Source organism: Mus musculus, chromosome 2, assembly GCF_000001635.26.
Source record: "Mus musculus strain C57BL/6J chromosome 2, GRCm38.p6 C57BL/6J".
Classification (NCBI taxonomy): Eukaryota; Metazoa; Chordata; class Mammalia; order Rodentia; family Muridae; genus Mus; species Mus musculus.
Genome location: NC_000068.7, coordinates 176619730 through 176640060, shown reverse-complemented (window position 1 = coordinate 176640060; position 20331 = coordinate 176619730). Strand labels below are relative to the sequence as shown.

General features: G+C 41.5%; 1 protein-coding gene across 5 annotated transcripts; it reads left to right on the top strand.

Moving 5' to 3' along the window:
• The first annotated feature begins 3637 nt into the window (after nucleotides 1–3637).
• Nucleotides 3638–20128, top strand: Gm14308 (predicted gene 14308). Of its 5 annotated transcripts, XM_030245967.1 has the most exons (6): nucleotides 3646–3821; nucleotides 7285–7339; nucleotides 8645–8746; nucleotides 14364–14490; nucleotides 14696–14756; nucleotides 15914–20090. In XM_030245967.1, the coding sequence occupies exons 4-6, from the start codon at nucleotides 14457–14459 to the stop codon at nucleotides 17217–17219; spliced, it is 1401 nt and encodes a 466-aa protein (XP_030101827.1). In that variant the 5' UTR covers nucleotides 3646–3821; nucleotides 7285–7339; nucleotides 8645–8746; nucleotides 14364–14456; the 3' UTR covers nucleotides 17220–20090. The 5 variants fall into 5 exon arrangements, with proteins under 5 accessions (XP_030101828.1, XP_030101831.1, XP_030101827.1 ...); XM_030245968.1 differs by having other exon boundaries at nucleotides 3638–3793; nucleotides 14696–20090; XM_030245965.1 differs by lacking the exon at nucleotides 8645–8746 and having other exon boundaries at nucleotides 3660–3793.
• The last annotated feature ends 203 nt before the right edge of the window (nucleotides 20129–20331 follow it).

Below are 20331 nucleotides of genomic sequence, written 5' to 3'. Positions count from 1 at the left end.
ACTCAGGGGTTTCCCTGTAAGCTGATGCTTGCCAGAGTCTTACTTTATCCACAGCTTCGCAATAAGGTCTCTTGAAAAGGTCACCTCAGGAACTTTGCGAAGGTCATGAAACACTTGCCCCTCCATAAGGGAGAGGGTAATTAACATTTCTCAGACCACAGGGCAGGAACCAACCTGTGGGTGGGGACACATTCCACAGGATGGACCATTGCCCCCTTTCAGACAAGGGAAGTTCCTGGTCACCTCATTCCCTAAAGACCAGTTTAAAGGGTGCACTGTTCCACCAATCATATTGTGCCTAGTTGCTGATGCTCTATTCTGCCCCTGGAAACCATATAAAAACTTGGTTACTACAGAATGGCATGGTTTCTGCCCCTCTCACAGGACCAGTGGATGTGGGCGTCTGAAAGTGCTAATGACTACCATGAGCTTAAGGCTTGTTTACAGAATAATGCACATATTTTACAATCTCCTTTAAGGAATGTTCTCCCTGTTAACATTAATGAGTGCATGAAGATCAGAGACAGCACAAGTCCAAAAGCAAAAGTGTGGCTCATGTCTCAGCCAAATGGTAAATGCTGGGACTTTCAAGACAGCCCTTAAGACTGTGGAACAGACCCCTAAAACATCGATTAAAAATATATTATTTCTCAATAAATAATAATGTATATAAATTATGAGGGACATCAAGATCTAAAGGAATGAAAGCCAACTTCTCAGAAAGATACTAAGGAAGGAGATAAAGAGATTTGTAATTGGTGATCACAGAAGATCTCACCCAGCTAATGTTTTTGTTGTTGTTGATGATGATGATGCTTAGAAAGGCTCACAGTTTACTGATTTCAGTATCAGCCTGGGAAAGAGCAAATTTAGTCTCATGTGTGGTAGAAATGGTAATTTAAGGCCTGGGTCCCACCCAGCCAGTTTGATCTTAGCCTTTATGCTTCACAGAGGCAGGCAAAGATCTCCTTTTGTAAGGTTAAAAGAAAATGTGTGCTTCCTGTCTCATAAGAATTAAGTTCCTGTGGACACAGGATCTATTTCTTAAGACAATCAAAAGGAAAACTGGAGTAAATGGCAGGTTTGAGAGATATAATAGATTCTGGTTATGGTATGCAGGAGATGAACTATTGAGTGAATTTTTTAGAATAGCAGGAGATAGCTGCTTGGTGAAGAGTCTCCAGCAGAACATAAACAGAGAGCTGTCTGGAGACCTGCAGAGCAAGCAGATCAGAAAGAAAACAGAATACAGCGAAAGGAGGATGGGAAGCTGTCTCCTGCAGAGCATAGACTGACAGCTTGGACACAGGACTTGACTACCAGTCCTTTGTTTTCATGCTCCCAGACACCCCTTCTCTCTCTACCAGTCTCCAAGCCCAGGCTTGGTCCTTGGCAACAGAGGTATACTTTGATATCATTAATCTTACATCTAGATGTCAGGACTTAGAGCAAATGTATCACTTATGTAACCATCCAAGTCAATTCCAGGTACCAGCTTATACTCAAGTATTTTCATAGAAGTGTAGCTACAGATGAGTGAACTCCCATTTGAGTGCTAGGAAGTGAAATGGGTTTGAGCAGTGCTCTTAATAACAACTGAATGATCCCTGTAGCCCACTAACCTACTTTCAATAAAATAAGAGAGAGTGCTATACATTATAGATTTGAGATAAAAACACAAGCTTTGAGGAAAGCTGAAAGAAGACAGCGACTTTGAGAAAACAAAGCTGTGTGTGCTTCAGGTGACAGACCTAGAAGAGTGGGAGTTCCTAAGACCTTGTGGCTAAGGCAATTTCATCATAATCTCAAGTTGCTGAACAAGAAACTTTTAGTTTTGATGGATTCCCTGTTGAATTTTGGTCTTGTTTGTTCTGTTTATTGTTTATAATGCTCTGATTCTTTCTGGTAAGGCTTCTTTTGTGACATTGTGTGTTGAAAGCATAATAGGCTCTCTTTAGGATATGGTACAGTGATGTTAGGTAAACAGGTGTTTTTACTTTCAAGGAGACAGATGGTAGTTAAATTAATATGGCTCCCATAGACTCATAGGTTAAATTAATATGGCTCCCATAGACTTCCTAGTTTGTGGAACTGTTTGGGAAGGAACACAGGTCTGCCTTTTTGGAAGAGGTGTGACACTTGGGTGCATTTTCAGGCTTTATCCTCTTCTTAACACGCCGATATTGCAAGCTCCCACTTTCGTGGAGTTCAAATTATGAGTTCTCACCTTTCCCTTGATTTACAGCTAAGACCTGTACTACAAGATGTACTTTCCAGATGCATTTATGTCCAACATTTTTATAATTTATGGATGATTCTGGATGACTATGAGGTAAGAATACCCTTCAATATCTCAGCTTTTACATTTGATCATCTTCAGAAAAGAATTTAACTTAACATTCATAGGAGTAGGCAGATCTATGTGTAAATGTGTCTAGATTCCCTGAGTAAAATCTCAATGCTCCCACACTTGAAGAAAGGCGTTGCTTTGGAAATGGCTCCTGTGCTCTCCTTACCCATCACCGGAAAAATCTTTTGAAGCTGTTCTGTCTTGTCTGCTGTGCTAGGTATTCTTGTCAGTCAAATTGAACACATCTGGAATTAGCTGAAACAGAAAGAGTTGGGTACTGTGAGGGATTTTTCTTAATTGTAGTTTTCAATCTGGGAAAAGTATTTTTAATCTGGGTCTTTTGGGGTGATAAGATCCACCTTGGATCTAGGCAACAGTTTATGGTGACAGCCTACATATATAAAGGACATTGAAGATGGTAGCTCTATCTCTTTGCCTTAATGCCCTACCTCTTTCTAACAACTTTTTGTTGTTGTTGTTATTGTGTGTGTTTGTTTGTTTTTGTTTGTTTGTTTGTTTTTTGGCAGTAGTGCATAATTTTGAAAATTTAGGTATATAATGAAGACTAGTTGAGACGTCAAGCCACATGAACTGAACCACTATTGGAAATTTTAAATGTGTAGACAGCCATTTTTGGACTGGTTGAATGGCATCCTGTGAGTCATTCTAATACATGCATTAACTATATAATAGAGATTCATTCTATCAGCTCTGTTCATCAGAAGAATCTTTGATAGCACAGCTGTGGGTTTGTGGTTGTTGTTTCCTGCTTTGCTCTGAGGCTTGTCTCAGAAACACCAGGTGAACAGTCCTTGCATTGTAGCTGAACCCAGCCTGAAGGCACCAAACAAATATTGCTTTCTAAAATCTTTCTTAATTGTTAATATTCTGGGCACATTTCCACATTTGGGACAGATTTAACTCCATTGTAATCTGATTTATTGACTGTGAGAGCCATCCAACTTGAATCCAGGAGGAAGAAGTGGAAATATCTTCTGAGTGCTGTGATTGGAGCTTAAGCAAGCTCCAAATTTGCAAAGCAGGGAAGCATAGAGTTACTGCCCATAAGGGGGTAGAAGCAGGCAGTTGAATAGCAGGGATGTGAAGTCTTACATTCTGCCAGGGGCTTGATGGGAGGACAGACCGGTAAGCAATTGGATGAGAGGCACTTGTGCAAATGAACTTCAAATCTGCAGATCTGGAAAAGGTTTGGCCAAAGCTGGAACCTCTGTGCCCTGTCTCTTTAACATACTCTAACCCTAAGGGTGGTGCTCATGTCACTCAAGACTCAATAGCCAATCAGAACCTCCACATGGACCTGCCAGTCAGAAGAGGAGGCGGCTCTTCCAGGTCAAGCTTGCAAGCTCCTTTCTGTAACTCAGCGATCATGAGAGTTTCTGTGTGATGTGTTCTGCGTGATTCTACTGGGTGTTGTGAGAGAAGGTTAGTCAAGCTCAGAACTCCAAACGTGGTAAGTGCCAGGTCATCTCCTGCGGTGCCGTCGGTGTGGGGAAAAGAGGGGAGTGGGAGAGAACTCGCTTCTGGCCAGAGTTCCATTGCCCTGGGCAGGCAGGAGCGGGAGGACTGCAGGACGCTTTCCACATGGCCGCGGGTGGCTGTCTGGCCATGGGAAGGCACGGACCCAACTCGGTGGGTGGTGGACAAGGGCAGCTCTAGGCACCAGGTTCCCAGTCTCCAGCATCCCACGCTGGATACCCCGGAAGAGCTTAGGACAGAATGGGGTCCCCGGGGTGGCACTGGCTTCGGGGCCAAAGGGAGGAGAAGTTGGGGGATAGGGGCCACTGAATGGTTCCCACGCGAGCCAGCGTCCTTGGTCAGGTCCGGGGCTGGAGCACAGGATGGCCTTCTGGCCGGAGGTTTTCTTTTTAATTTTTGTTACTGTGTGAATTTGATTGCAGTTTGGCTGCAGGGCTTCCCAAGTATGAAGCAGAGATGGCTGCACTGGACATTGCCTGTATAATTTAATAATGCTCTTTAATTGCAAAGAAAGGCTCTGTGCCTTTAAAAAGGAAAATAAGTGGAGTCTGGAAAATTCTAGTGAATGCAAATTTCCCAGACTAGAGCTCTGTCTGCAACTGTGGCGGAATTGCTGAGCCAGGAAAGCTTCAGCTGTCTGAATCATTTGCTCTGTGATCTTACAGTGGAGGAGCTGCTGTTGTCCCAGTCCCAGCTGTGTTTTCCAGGCTAATGAGGGACTCTGTCCATGCCTCTCTATCAGGAACCCTAGTGGAAGGTAGCTTGGGGTTCTTTATGGGAGTCTCTTCAGAGCCATCTGTTGCAAACTGTGAAGAAGGCCAAAAGCCATGTCATGGTGATTGTAATTGTCTCCTTTGCCAGGCCAGGAGGAGCAAGTTTCCTGAGTTATCTGAGTCAGTTCTGCTATTTCCAAGGACTGTGGTTCTGTTGGTCCATGTGGTGATCATAGCAGAGGCCCTTGTCCTTTGCCCCTTCCTGAGTGTGGATTAATGGGGATGAGGGAAGCTCAGTAGCCCTAGTAGCTTGTGGACTTGGGTACCAAAGGTTTTCCACGGAGATCTCTTGCCAGCCTTGGTGCGAGGGTTCCAGCAAATACAAAGGAATGCAGGCAGGGAGGGGAAGTTGCAAACCTGCTTCTGCAGTGCCAGTCAATTCCACCTCTGTCTCTGCTGTGCCATGCAGTAATTCTGTGCCACCCTGCACTGAGTAGGGTCCCCAAGTCCACTGGGGGCTTGGTCAGTAATGTTTTTTTTAGATACTTGGCAGTTCCCTTGTGCAGGGTTGTTTTATTAGACTTCTCCTGAATTTGTCCCAGTGTATTCTAGCTTCTGCAAACTTCATAGAGGTCTCCATTTCTTTCCACTTATCCCTGTAAGTAGGATACAAGATGCTACTCTTCTTTTTTTTTTTTTTTTTTTTTTTTTTGATTTTATTTTTGAGACAGGGTTTCTCTGTATAGCCCTGGCTGTCCTGGAACTCACTCTGTAGACCAGGCTGGCCTCGATCTCAGAAATCCGCCTGCCTCTGCCTCCCAAGTGCTGGGGTTAAAGGCGTGCGCCACCACGCCCGGCTGATGCTACTCTTAAAAAGTTTACTTGGCATAAGACATAGCTTGTGTAAGCTGTCCCCACTGCAGCTGTTGTAAATTCTACCTTCTACTTTTGCTATTTTTCTCATCTCCTGCGACCTCCAACTCAGGAACCCATCTCTGAGAAATGGCTTGCTATTTCAGGGCTCTGAGACACTTAATAAGTGATTCTGGGGGTCTTTGCTGTGTAAATCTCCTAGCAGTCTTAAGTAGGACTTGTAATCTCCAGTCCATATTAAAATTGTTCAAAATAACCTGGGGACTGAACAGGAAAGAAACTTATGGGTGAGAGCATGTGTGGAATCCAAAACCTGTTTTTGGCTGCCTGGTCTTTGAGCATTAGCCGCAGCTGAATCCATGCTGTCATTAAGACATTTTTCCTAATTAATATTTTAGTTTTATATGGAGAGATTTTTTCTGGGGTGACATGTTAGTTCTGGGAGAGCTGTCTCTTCTTCCCCATATAGAGATGTTTCTAAGACAAGCTATTTTGACTCAGGTAGCCTTGATCCTGGTCTGCTGCTACCCAGGACAATGGCCTTGCTTTCCTCTTGATATAAATTCCTAAATTCTTGAGTTAAAGAATGTAGCAAAAAAGTGTTTTATAATTGCTCATTTGAGTCATATAATGAACCCTCCATTTCTTCCACCTTTAGATAAGAACGGGAGCAATGGTTTACTGTTATCTCTGTCAGGTGAAACAGGGCAGGAGATAGCTTGATCATAGATAAAACCATAAGAGAATCTGCTCCAGGTGTCACCATTCTAGAGAAGGATAAGAGTCAGGCAGGGTGAATAATTTTGTAATTTAACAGCATGTATTAAATAATGCATGATATTAAATAAAACTAGATTGGTGGGTGCTTAGTTTGTGCAGGTTAGCTTGAGCCAGTGATAATGAATTTCTCTTTTAGGATCTGTACTATATAGATAGAATGTATCAGAAATGGAAAACACATGCCATTAGCTGGAGCTGTGTGTGTCAGATTATAGATCTCAGTAGTTAACAAAGCACATAGGAACAAGGTCAAACACTATCTTATTAATGCCATTCCTTCTACCAAGAAAGGCCTGATCTTTTTCGAATCAGTACAGTGATATATTTTTCCCAATATAGGTGTGGGTTTGTTGTTGTTATGTTTGTTTTACCAACCCACTGAGGACAATGAGTTGATTAACAAGAGTGCTCCACAGTGTCTGACATGTGTCCTGCTTTGCTCTGAGCCTTGTCTCATAGCCATTAGGTGGAAAGTACTTGCAATTTACCTGAACCCAGCCTGAAGCCACAAAACAAAGTTTGTGTCCAAAAATCCCTCTTCAGTTGCTAATATTCTGGCACTGACCACCTGTGGACAGTTTGGTAACTCCAGTGTCAGCTGATTAATGGGATATGCAAGCTATCCAGCTTGATTCCAGGAGGAAGAAGGGAAATTGCCTCCTGAGTCCTGTCATTGGAGCTCAGGCAAGCTCCAAGCAGTGAACCCAGGGTCACTGCCCAGAAAGGTGGAGAGGCAGGCAGGTGAGCAGCAGGGATCAGGAGTCTTAGCCCCTCCCAAGGGTTTGGCGGGAGAACAGACAGGTAGGCTATTGGAGGAGACACATTGGTGCTACTGAACTGGAAATCTGCAGATATGGAAAAGGATTGGCCCAGGCTGGAAACTCTATATTGTGTCCCTTCAGCAAACTCTAAACCTAAGGGTGTTGCTCATGTCACTCAAGATTCAATAGCCAATCAGAACCTCCACATGGAGCTGCCAGTTAGAAGAGGCAGTGACTTCCGGGTACCAAGCCTGCAAGTTTCTCTGTGTAACTCAGCTGATCTCAGTGTTTCTGTGTGATCTGTTCTTAGTGTCTTCGCTGGATGCTGTGAATTTAGCTCAAGCAAGCTCAGAACTTCACACATGGTAAGTGCAGTGTCATGTCCCACAAAGAGGAGGAGCTAGCATCTTAGCAAAGGATGCCTGTGTACTAGGTCTTCCCAGAGCCAGGATGGTAAGCATCAGCCAGACAGATGGGGCCACCTGTGAGGTCTTTTGTGGACCTAGTCTCTCCTTTTGGACCAGGCTGTGGCCTCTGAGTAACTTTATTATAAGACTGCACTGGAAAAAACTTTTGTGGCAGGGGCTTGTGTGTGGAAATACACTTGGCAGGATGAGAACCAGAGGAACAGCTTACTGTGTACACTGTCAGGTAAAACAGTGCAGACAAGAGCTAGGTCACAGACCAAAGAAAAGGGGAGTATGCTGCAGGGGCCACTGTTATCGAGAAGGGCCTGATTAGGGCAGTGAGAATGATTTTGTAATTTCACAGATTGTATTAATTATGCATGGACGTATATAAAACTAGATTCGTGGGTGTTTAATTTGGGCAGGTTAGCTTGAACCAGTGGGTAATGAATTCCCTTTTTAGGATCTGTATTATGAGATATGTGCAATCCTTGGGTGACATATTTAAGTGAGCCCACAAATATTAAACACATGACATTATCTGTAGCTGTGTGTGTCACATTGTAGACATCAGTAGTTAACAAAGCACTTAGGGGCAAGGTCAAACACTATCTTATTAATGCCATTCCTTCTACCAAGAAGGGCCTGGTCTTTTTCAAATCAGAACAGTGATATATTTTACTAATATAGGTGTGGGTTTGTTGTTGTTATGTTTGTTTTACCAACCCAGTGAGGACAATTGTTCTGATTAATGCACTGAGTGCTCCTCAGTGACATGTGTCCTGCTTTGCTCTGAGCCTTGTCTCATAGCCATTAGGTAGAAAGTACTTGCAATTTACCTGAACCCAGCCTGAAGCCACAAAACAAAATCTTGTGTCCTAAAATCCCTCTTCAGTTGCTAATATTCTGGCACTGACCACCTGTGGACAGTTTGGTAACTCCAGTGTCAGCTGATTGATGGGGTATGCAAGCTACCCAGCTTGATTCCAGGAGGAAGAAGGGGAAATGCCTCCTGAGCGCTGGATTTGGAGCTCAGGCAAGCTCCAACCTTTCAAAGCAGTGAACCCAGGGTCACTGACCAGAAAGGTGGAGAGGCAGGCAGGTAAGCAGCAGGGATCAAGAATCTTAGCCCCTCAGAAGGGCTTGGCAGGGGATCAGACAGGTAGGCCATTGGAGGAGACACACTAGTGCTACTGAACTGGAAATCTGCAGATATGGAAAAGGATTTGCCCAGGCTCGAACCATTGTGCTGTGTCCCTACAGACACTCTGACCCTAAGCATGGTCCTCATGTCACTCAAGACTCAATGGCCAATCAAAACCTCCACATGGAGTTGCCAGGCAGAAGAGGAGGTGACTCTTCCAGGTACTAAGCCTGCAAGTTTCTCTGTGTAACTCAGCTGCTCTCAGATTTTCTGTGGAATCGGTTCTTATTATTTTTACTGAATGCTGTGAGATTAGCTCAGGCAAGCTTAGAACTTCAGACATGGTAAGTGCAACTTCATCTCCAACGAAGTGGGGTGAGCAAACATCTTAGCAAAGGATGCCTGTATAATAGGTCTTCCCAGAGGCAGGATGGTAAGCCTCAGCCAGACAGATGGGGCCACCTGTGAGGTCCCTTGTGGACTTAGTCTCTCCTTTTGGACCAGGCTGTGGCCTCTGAGTAACTTTATTATAAGCCTGCATCTGGACAAAACCTTTGTGGCAGGGGCTTGTGTGTGGAAATACACTTGGCAGGATGAGAACCAGAGAAACAGCTTACTGTGTACACTGTCAGATAAAACAGTGCTGACAAGAGCTAGGTCACAGACCAGAGGGGAGTATGCTGCAGGGGTCACTGTTATGGAGAAGGACCTGATTAGGGCAGTGAGAATAATTTGATAACTTCACAGATTATATTAATTTATGGATATAGTTTAGTAAAATCTGATTGGTGGGTGTTTAATTTGGGCAGGTTAGCTAGAACCAATTAGTAATGAATTCCCATTTCAGGATCTGTATTAGATAAACATGTGCAATCCTTGGGTGACATATTTAAGTGAGCTCAAAAATGTAAAACACATGCCATTACTTGTAACTGTGTGTGTCACATTATAGGTCTCAGTAGTTAACAAAGCACATAGGGGCAAGGTCAAATGCTATCTTATTAATGACATTCCTTCTACCAGGAAGGGCCTGATCTTTTTCAAATCAGTACAGGAATATATTTTTTCAATTATATTGATCTTTTTAAATATTAAATTTTGGTATTACTTTTCTGAATTTCATTTTCATTATGCATAGGTGATTTGACGTCTTACGTGTTTCTATTCTCCAATATTTCCCCTAATTAAGAATTTCATTCCTATTTTTAAAGAGATTTCATATCTGTCTGTTTAGAGAAACATCTCCTGTAGCTCCTACTTTCTTTATGTCATGTAGTTAAAACTTGCTTTGAACTCCTCTTCCAGCCTCTGCTGCCCAGGGCTTGGAAAACAGTCCTACAACTGCTTTCAGGCTGGGTTCTGACTGATCAGTGAGACAAAAGACACCAGGGAATGAGTGTTGTCTAACCTCCCTGGGTTACAGGGTTACAAATTAGGGGGTTACAAATAAAGAGGGACAGGTATAAGGTTGAGTTCACTGACCAACTTTGAAGCTGGTCTACTTGCAGCACAGAAATGGAGGAGGAATAAGGTAGGTGTCTTAGTCAGGGTTTCTATTCCTGCACAAACATGCTGACCAAGAAGCAAGTTGGGGAGGAAAGGGTTTATTCGGCTTACACTTCCACCCTGCTGTTCATCACCAAAGGAAGTCAGGACTGGAACTCAAGCAGGTCAGAAAGCAGGAGCTGATGCAGAGGCCATGGAGGGATGTTCTTTACTGGCTTGCTTCCCCTGGCTTGCTCAGCCTGCTCTCTTATAGAACCCAAGACTACCAGCCCAGGGATGGTCCCACCCACAAGGGGCCTTTCCCCCTTGATCACTAATTGAGAAAATGCCTTACAGTTGGACCTCATGGAGGCATTTCCTCAACTGAAGCTCCTTTCTCTGTGATAACTCCAGCTGTGTCAAGTTGACACAAAACTAGCCAGTACAATTGACCCCTTGTCAACTTGACACACAAACACATCACTAGTAAGCCTCAACCCTTACATTCTTATTCATCCCCAAGATCTAAATAACTTTAAATGTCCCACAGTCTTTACATATTCTTAAAATTTCAATCTCTTTAAAATATCCATCTCTTTTAAAATCCAAAGTCTATTTACAATTAAAAGTCTCTTAACTGTGGGCTCCACTAAAACAGTTTCTTCCTTCAAGAGGAAAAATATCAGGGCACAGTCACAATCAAAAGCAAAAGTCAATCTCCAACCGTCCAATGTCTGGGATCCAACTCACGATCTTCTGGGGTCCTCCAAGGGCTTGGGTCACTTCTCCAGCCAGGCCCTTTGTAGCACAGGCGTCATCCTCTAGGCTCCAGATGCCTGTACTCAACTGCTGCTGCTGCTCTTGGTGGTCATCTCATGGTACTGGCATCTCCAAAATACTGCATGACCCTTTCAATCCTGGGCCTTCAATTGCAACTGAGGCTGCACCTTCACCAATGGCCTTCCATGGCCTCTCACAGTGCCGAGCCTCAGCTGCTTTGCGTGACCCCTTCATGCCTTCAAAACCAGTACCACCTGGGTGACCCTTACATATTACTAAGTCCTGCTGCAGCAGGAGTACAACCTTGGCCATCTCTGGAACACAGCCTCTTTGTGCTTTCAGAAAACACTTCCCAGAAGATGTCACCTCAATGATGCTGGTCTCTTCTTAATCACCGCTAATTTCTTAGCTCCAGCTAACCAGCATCAATAGTCCCAGTAATGCAAAGTTTTTGCTTTAGTAGTTCTGGTATCTTGTTAATGACAGCTGATTCTTCAGCCCCAGCTAACCAGAACTACAGAATCTTCACATTCAAAACAGCAATGGCCCTGAAAAGAGTCTTTAATTTCCCTCTGAAATTTCACAAACCAGACCTCCATCTTCTGCAGTGTTCTCAACACTATCTTCCAAGCTCCTACACAACATCCGACAGAGCTCTTAACAACGGATGGATCTTCAAGCCCGGAGTTCCAAAGTCCTTCCACAGTCCTCCCCAAAACATGGTCAGGTTGTCACAGGAATACCCCACTCTGCTGGTACCAATTTGTCTTAGTCAGGGTTTCTATTCCTCCACAAACATGATGACCAAGAAGCAAGTTGGGGAGGAAAGGGTTTATTCGGCTTACACTTCCACCCTGCTGTTCATCACCAAAGGAAGTCAGGACTGGAACTCAAGCAGGTCAGAAAGCAGGAGCTGATGCAGAGGCCATGGAGGGATGTTCTTTACTGGCTTGCTTCCCCTGGCTTGCTCAGCCTGCTCTCTTATAGAACCCAAGACTACCAGCCCAGGGATGGTCCCACCCACAAGGGGCCTTTCCCCCTTGATCACTAATTGAGAAAATGCCTTACAGTTGGACCTCATGGAGGCATTTCCTCAACTGAAGCTCCTTTCTCTGTGATAACTCCAGCTGTGTCAAGTTGACACAAAACTAGCCAGTACAGTAGGTGAGGTCTTTCTGCTTTGGCAGTAGTTGACATTCACCGTGAGGAGTCAAGTAATCAATTTTACACAATCAGTAAAATTCCATACTGGTCATCTTCAGGCATTTTTCAGATTAGGGCAATGTCAAATGAGATCACAGGCCCTCGTTGTGACACCATATTGCTGGCATACCTCACCATCTACCCCAGCAGTAGGACTGCCAATCTCCCAGCTGCCATTCCTTATGCAATTCAATCATTTAGGAACTGGACTTTTCATCTATCATTAATCATCCTGATCTGACTCTTGCTTCTGCCCTCCTTCCTCTCTCCACAAGGTCCCAGGTCATGTCTACTCTGTATTATCCCAGGTATAACTGGGTCTGGCTATGTTCACTCTTTTGTGTATAATATACTTTCTCCTCTACCATACCTAGGAGCAGTGATGTCTTTACATTTTATTTCTTCATTTTCTTCCTTTTTTTTTTTTTTGCCCATTAAAAGTTTCTATCTTTAAAATTCATAGCCACTTTTACTTTTAATATTGTTAATGTATGAATTTGATCCCAGTTTGTCTGCAGGACCTCCCCACTATGAAGAAGAGTTGGCTGCATGCATAATTGAATATACAAAGAAAGGACCCTAGGCCTTTTAAATGGAAAATACTTGGTCTGCAGGACTAGAATATTCTTTTCAATGTAAATTTTCCAGACTAGGGCTATGTCTGCTTGTAGGGTGTAACAGTTGAGCTTGGAAGGTTTCAGCTGTCTGAGTCTTTTGCTCAGTGATCCCACAGTAGAGGAGCTGCTGTTGCCCTGAGGCCCTGCTGGCTTTTCCAAGTTAATGAGGGACTTTGGGCAGGACTAACAATCAGGAACACTAGGGGAAGGTAGCTTACAGGTTCTTTACAAGATTCTCCTCAGATGCATGTGTTACAAGCTGCCTGGAAGACTACAAGCCATCCCCTGGTTATTATAGTAATCTCCACTGAGAATACAGGAGGAGCAAGTCTGCGAGCTATTTGAGTCTGATCTGCTGGTTCTAAATGGACTGTGGGTCAGAGTGTGGTTCTGTTGGTCCATGTGGTGATCATAACAGAGCTCCTCGTCCTTTGACTCTTCCTAAGTGTGGATTTACAGGGCTCCCAGAGGCTCGGTAGCCCTGGGAGTGGCAAGGTATGAAACTTAAATGTCACTATGCAGTGTGTATATACAGGAATTGCCTTTGGTGTGTAGTAGGACAACATTGGAAAAGCAATGGTTTGATTTCTAGAATTTCTGACCCTTCTGTATTCAGTTTTGTGTGACTAGTTTTATAAATACTTTAGAAGTTAGTAGTAAAGAGCTGATCACGATCATCCTTCAGAAATATTTGATTAGATTCCTTTTATCTTTCTGTTAACTATTGTCAAAATGCAATGATTCACAGAACTTCAATTCTTGGTTACAAAAAAAAGCTTCTGACATGCAGAAGTTTCTCAGGTGTTGATGGTGCTGGGTGGGTGGATAGGACAGATTGGAACATAATGCATATGGCAGGAAGCAGACATTAAATTATCATTCAGCATTGTTTTGTATACTTCGGTGGGGCTGGTTTAACATGAAATTACTAAGGGTCATGAACAGCTATTGAGCCATAGTCCAACTTTCTCATCATCAACAATTTCAATGAGAACTCTAGAGCATGGGGCCTCTCTGTTTGAAGACAGATCAGTAGTATCTGGAGGGTCAGATTTATAACAGTTTCAGGGTCACTTATTTATGTTATTTTTATCGGAGTCAGGAAATATGATTTTATTTCTATACACATACTAGCACAGGTAACATTGGTCAAGTTCACATTGTTCCTGGTGTAGTTGTATTAGTTATTGAAGAAAAGTTGAAAATTGGCCACATGGAAATGGGCAGAGGAAGCTTTCCCTGATATTGTGTTGCAGTTCTGTGGGCTACTATGAGAATTATGTCTAGGATAACAGATAATGGTCTTGGTCTTTAGACAGATTGCTTGTTCTTCGGGAGTACTGGCTATGGTTGAGAAGGGTGTGTCTGCCCATACTTGGGGGCTAAGACACAGACATGTGGCAAGAAAGGAAGGGGAGATGGAAAAGGTCTTTTGTATCTGCAGGTAGCATGGACAGGTGAGAGGAAACTGCAGTCCTAAGGGCACTCTTGCATATTGGGTCTCAGGGAACAAAATATGGGTGAAGGTCTAGCAGCATTCTACATGGTTCCATGTATTAACATCTTAATACTAAGGCATCAGGTTCCCAGAGATCATTTATTTACTTAAGTTTTTGTTGTCCAACTGTGAAAGACTGGATAAAAAGTACTATGTGGGTGGGCAGGGCAGTCAGCGAATACTCATTTTGAAGTACACCTTTACACTGTTGTCTGTATCATATTTTTTAATATTCACACGTATCGAATCTTTTAGGATTTAGTCACCTATGATGACGTGCATGTGAACTTCACTCAGGATGAGTGGGCTTTGCTGGATCCTTCTCAGAAGAGTCTCTACAAGGGTGTGATGCTAGAGACCTATAAGAATCTCACAGCTATAGGTAATATTATGATTTTTTTATTTACTTTATAACATGTATGCACAACTGTTTCTTTGTTATTTTATTTGTTTTTATAATTTCAATTGAGAATGAGGAAGAATATGATGAATAAATCACTCATGGTTTTAAAGTTCAATGGAGTTAATAACTTAAATACTGTTTAATTGCCAATAATGTAACATACTTTCTCTGGTACTGGGTTTAGGTTACATTTGGGAAGAACATACGATTGAAGACCATTTTCAAACTTCTAGAAGTCATGGAAGGTAATTTTACTCTGCAAGCTGAGGAGAAAATGCCTATGAAGAAAGTTTAACTTGTGCTACAAGTAGTAAAGAAAACCAATAGGGTACAATAAGCACTGCTTTCAGTGATGGATGTTTACTGACTTTCATAAAAATCATATATGTTTATGGCAGATATGTAACTGTTGTTTGCAAGACATTCCATTAGGTCAAAGACAGAGAAATAATGGCTTAACAGGTATGTTACTGTTTAAATCAAGCCTAGTACAGCCATGCTATACAAGTGTGAGTGTCTTCAGTCTCATATCGCTTAGCTATTGCAAAAGGAACACACAGTGATTAGGTGACAAGTATATGTCTAAAACCTAGTAATGAGCAAATAATCCATAGTGTATCTGAGCTCAATGATATACTTGTAATAACATTGCTAAATTTAGTGAGATGAACAGTTCATAAGATTCAAAAATGGTTTTGTGGAAAAACCTTAATCTCTGTACCACATCTCTGTGACAAAAAAAAGTCAGCTGTGAATGTAATGTGGAATTTTCACTTGTTATTCTTCTTTTGATGTGGATGTCATAGGTTACGATTGATACAAGCCTTGTGATCACTGGGGCATTGAAAGAAGCCACATACCTTTCACTTTTCCAGAACAATTAGAGGATATGCAGTATAACATATTTTGAACAACATACTAAATGTGCTATATAAGTTTATAAAAAATTTGTTTCCGAACATTGCTGGGGACATTTACCAACTCTAACTGCTGAAAATAGTAATGAGAATTAAGGCAGTAGAATTTTTTTTTTCTTTTGCATTTGTTCATATTCCAAATGTAGTATTACTCTCATGATAACAAAATTTGTGAATGCAATAATTGTGCAAACACTGTGAGTTCTTCCTGTTTTTTTTCAAATATGTGAGTAACCTTTTATAGAAAAAGTATGTTATAAATGTGAGCCAGATAATCAATACTGTTCCCATTTCATATATCCTCGAAGATGTAAAACAATTCATAATTTAGTAGAACTCCTTTGAATATAAACAAAGTAATATTATGTTAACATTAGATTGCTCTGTTCAATGAAACCAAAATTTAAAACAATTCATACAGATAAAAAGACTCATCAGTATAATCAGTGTAAGAAAGATTTCACGTGTGCAAATTTTATTTGCAGGCATGAAAGAAGTTGTTCTGCAGAGCAACCCTCTGAGTTTATTCAATGTGGTAAAGCCTTTGCATATGAGAGTGGTAGACAAAGGCATCAAATTAAACATAATGGAGAGAAACACCATGACTGTAACCAATGTGGTAAGGACTTTAGAACATGGAATGTCCTGCAAATACATAAGCGAACACATACAGGAGAGAAACCCTATGACTGTAAACAATGTGGTAAAGTCTTTGCAAGAAGCTGTCATCTCCAAATACATAATCGAACACATGCAGGAGAGAAACAGTATGAATGTAACCAATGTGGTAAAGCTTTTAAAAGAAGGATTAACCTCCAAATACATAAGCGAACACATACAGGAGAGAAACCCTATGAATGTAACCAATGTGGAAAAGCCTTTGCAAGTAGTGGTGAACTCCAAAAACATAAACGAACACATACAGGAGAGAAACCCTATGAATGTAAACAATGTGGTAAAGCCTTTTCACAAAGCAGTCATCTCCGAATACATAAGCGAACACATACAGGAGAGAAACCCTATGAATGTAACCAATGTGGAAAAGCCTTTGCAAGAAGTGGTGACCTCCAAAAACATAAACGAACACATACAGGAGAGAAACCCTATGAATGTAAACAATGTGGTAAAGCCTTTGCACATAGCAGTCATCTCCACAAACATGAGCGAACACATACAGGAGACAAACCCTATGAATGTAAACAGTGTGGTAAAGCCTTTGCAGTAATCTATACTCTCCAAATGCATAAGCGAACACATACAGGAGACAAACCCTATGAATGTAAACAATGTGGTAAAGCCTTTGCAGTAATCTATACTCTCCAAATGCATAAGCGAACACATACAGGAGAGAAACCCTATAAATGTAAACAATGTGGTAAAGCCTTTGCAAGAAGCTGTCATCTCCGAATACATAAGCGAACACATACAGGAGAGAAACCCTATGAATGTAACCAATGTGGTAAAGCCTTTGCAGAAAGCAGTACTCTCCAAATCCATAACCGAACACATACAGGAGAGAAACCCTATGAATGTAACCAATGTGGTAAAGCTTTTATAACAAGGAGAGTCCTCCAAATACATAAGCGAACACATACCGGAGAGAAACCCTATGAATGTAACCAATGTGGAAAAGCTTTTGCAAGAAGTTGTGACCTCCAAAAACATAAACGAACTCATACAGGAGAGAAACCCTATGAATGTAACCACTGTGGTAAAGCCTTTGCACAAAGCAGTTCTCTCCGAATCCATAAGCGAACATATACAGGAGAGAGACAATATGAATGTAACTAGTATGGTAAAGCCTTTGCAGGAAGCAGTGGTCTCCAATGCCATAAAAGATCACATACACGAAAGACACCATATGAATGAAACCAAGGTGGTAAATCCTTTGAAGGAAGCAGTGGTCTTGAATATCATAATCGAACACACACAGCTGAAAAACCCAGGAATGTAACCAATGTGGTAAAGTCTTTGCAGAAAGGAGTGACCTTTAAAGAGAAAAGACCATACAGGAGAGAAACTCTATGTAGGTATCTGATGTTATAAAGCCTTTGCAGCAAGCATTGATCTCCAAGTACATAAATGAACATATACCAGAGAGGAACCTTTTAAACGTAACCAATGTGTTTAACCTTTTTCGAAAACCAATAGTCTTTACACACATAAAAGCACATATAGTTGAGAGAAATGCTTTGATTTTAACCAATGTGGTTAAACTTTTTCAAAAAGCAGTCATCAACAAAATCATGAAAGAGCACGTATAGGAGAGAGATTTTTGAATGTTAGCAATGGTGCTTTTATAGCTTTTTCACAAAGCAGTGGCCTCCAAATATATAAAGGAACACATACAGGAGAGAAACCCTATGAATATTGGCAATGTTTTAAAACACTTCTACATCACAATCATCTTCAAATCTGTAAGGAACATGAGGTTTTGAGAAATCCTCTGAATAACACCAATTAGGGAAAGCAATTGTACAAAAGAGTCATCTCCCAACACAAAAGTATACACACTAGATAGAAACCCTATGAATATAGGCAATGTGGTAAACATTTTATAAGTCACAGTAGTCTCTAAGTAAATAAAAAGAGACACAGTTGAGAAAAACACTATGAAATGAACAAGTGAACAGAGCCTTGTGCATTAAAATCTTCAAATACATAAAAGAAGACATAGAGGTGAGAAATCCGATGTCTACAAGCCATGTGGTATTGCTTTCACTTGTCAGTCATATTCAAAGACACAAAAGAAAACAAAATGTAACAAAAGGCTGAGTGTGTTTAATATGGTGAAACTTTTTGAATATTTTAGAGTCTTCACAATGAAACAATTCATACTGCAAATAAATTTAGGAATATAATATGGTGAAACCTTTTCAGATTTCCCAAATCTTCATCATTATGAATGGGAAACCCATAAATGCATTCAATATGGGGAAGCCTTTAAACATTTCTAATTCTTTATAATCCTGAAAATAATCATACAAAGTTCAAGGGGATACAAGAAATGTTTCTTATTGTCTTGCTTGAGTTACAGTCCTGACATCCTTTGGTATGAATATCAATGTGGAAATTGTGAGTGGATTCCCTTTCCTCCCCAACTGCTTCTTGGTCATAATGTTTATGCAGGAATAGAAACCCTGACTAAGACAAATTGGTATCAGGAGTGGGGAATTCCTGTGACAACCTGACCATGTTTTGGGAGGACTGTGGAAGGACTTTGGAACTTTGGGTTAGAAGATCCATTCTGTGTTAAGAACGCTGTGGGATGTTGTGTAGGAGCTTGGAAGATAATGTTGAGAATCGTGCAGAAGATGGAAGCCTGGCTTGTGAAATTTCAGAGGGAAAATTAAAGCCTCTTTTCAGGGCCATTGTTACTTTGTGAAGATTCTGTGGTTCTGGTTAACTGGGGCTGAAGAATCAGCTGTGATTAACAAGATAATAGAATTTCTAGAGTGAAAACTTTGCATTACTGGGACTGTTGATGCTGGTTAGCTGGAGCTAAGAAATTAGCAGTGATTAAGAAGAAACCAGCATTATTGAAGTGGCATCATCTGTGAAGTGTTTTCTGAGAGCACAGAGGAAGTGTTCTAGAGATAATCAAGGTGGTACCTTGTGCTGTGGCTGGACTTGGTAGTGTGTAAGTCTTACCCTCGTGGTACTGGTTTTGAAGGCATGAAGGGATAATGCAGATCAGCTAAGGCCCAGCAGTTTGAGAGGCCATGGAAGGCCACTGGTGAAGGTGCAGACTCAGGTGAAATTGATGGCCCAGTACTGAAGAGATCATGCAGTGTGTTGGAGTTGACAGGTCCATGATTGACCACGAAGAACAGCAGCAGCAGTAAAGTACATGCATCTGGAGCATAGAGGACAAGTTGTGTGCTACAAAGGACAGGGTTGGAAAAGTGACCCAAGCCCTTGGTTCTTTTGGAGTTGTCCAAAAGATTGTGAGTTGGATCCCAGACATTGGACAGTTGGAGTTTAATTTTTACTTTTGATTGTGACTGTGCCCTGATGTTTTTCCCTCTTGAAGGAAACAAGTATTTTAGTGGATTCCATTGTAAAAGGCTTTGGATTTTGAAGGATATTGGATATTTTAAAAGCATTGAACTTTTAATATGTAAAGTCTGTGGGGCTTTCAAAGTTGTGTATATCTTGGGCATGAATAAGAAACTAAGAGTTGAGCATTACTAGTGATGTGTTTGCGTGTCAAATTGACAAGGTGTCAATTATACTGGCTAATTTTGTGTCAACTTGACACAAGCTGAAGTTATCACAGAGAAAGGAGCTTCAGTTGGGAAATGCCTCCATGAGATCCAGATGTAAGACATTTTCTCAATTAGTGATCAAGGGGAAAGGCCCCTTGTGGGTGGGACCATCTCTCTGCACTGGTAGTCTTGGGTTCTCTAAGACAGCAGTCTGAGCAAGCCAGGTGAAGCAAGCTAGTAAAGAAACATCCTTCTGTGGCCTCTGCATCAGTTCCTGCTTCTTGACCTGCTTGAGTTCCAGTCCCGACTTCCTTGGTGATGAACAGTAAGCAGTATGAAAGTGTAAGCCAAATAAACCCTTTCCTCCCCAACTTGCTTCTTGGTCATGATGTTTGTGTAGGAATAGAAACCATGAATAAGACAAGGGGTATAAGGTATGGATTGTAAAAAAAAGGTTAGACAATAAAGAAATGAAGAAATAAAATTAATTTTTTTTTAAAAAAGGAGGATCAGACAGAAACATTCCTTCCAAATTATACCTTTATTTTCACACCAATCAGGATTTAGGGATAGGGGCTTATGTAGTTTACAGTGTCATCTGTTATATATTATGGGTGTTATAGCTTAACTAATCATATGGATTTGTTCTTTGGTGGTAAAGTACAGGTCTTATGTTTTGAGGGGCACAATGAAAA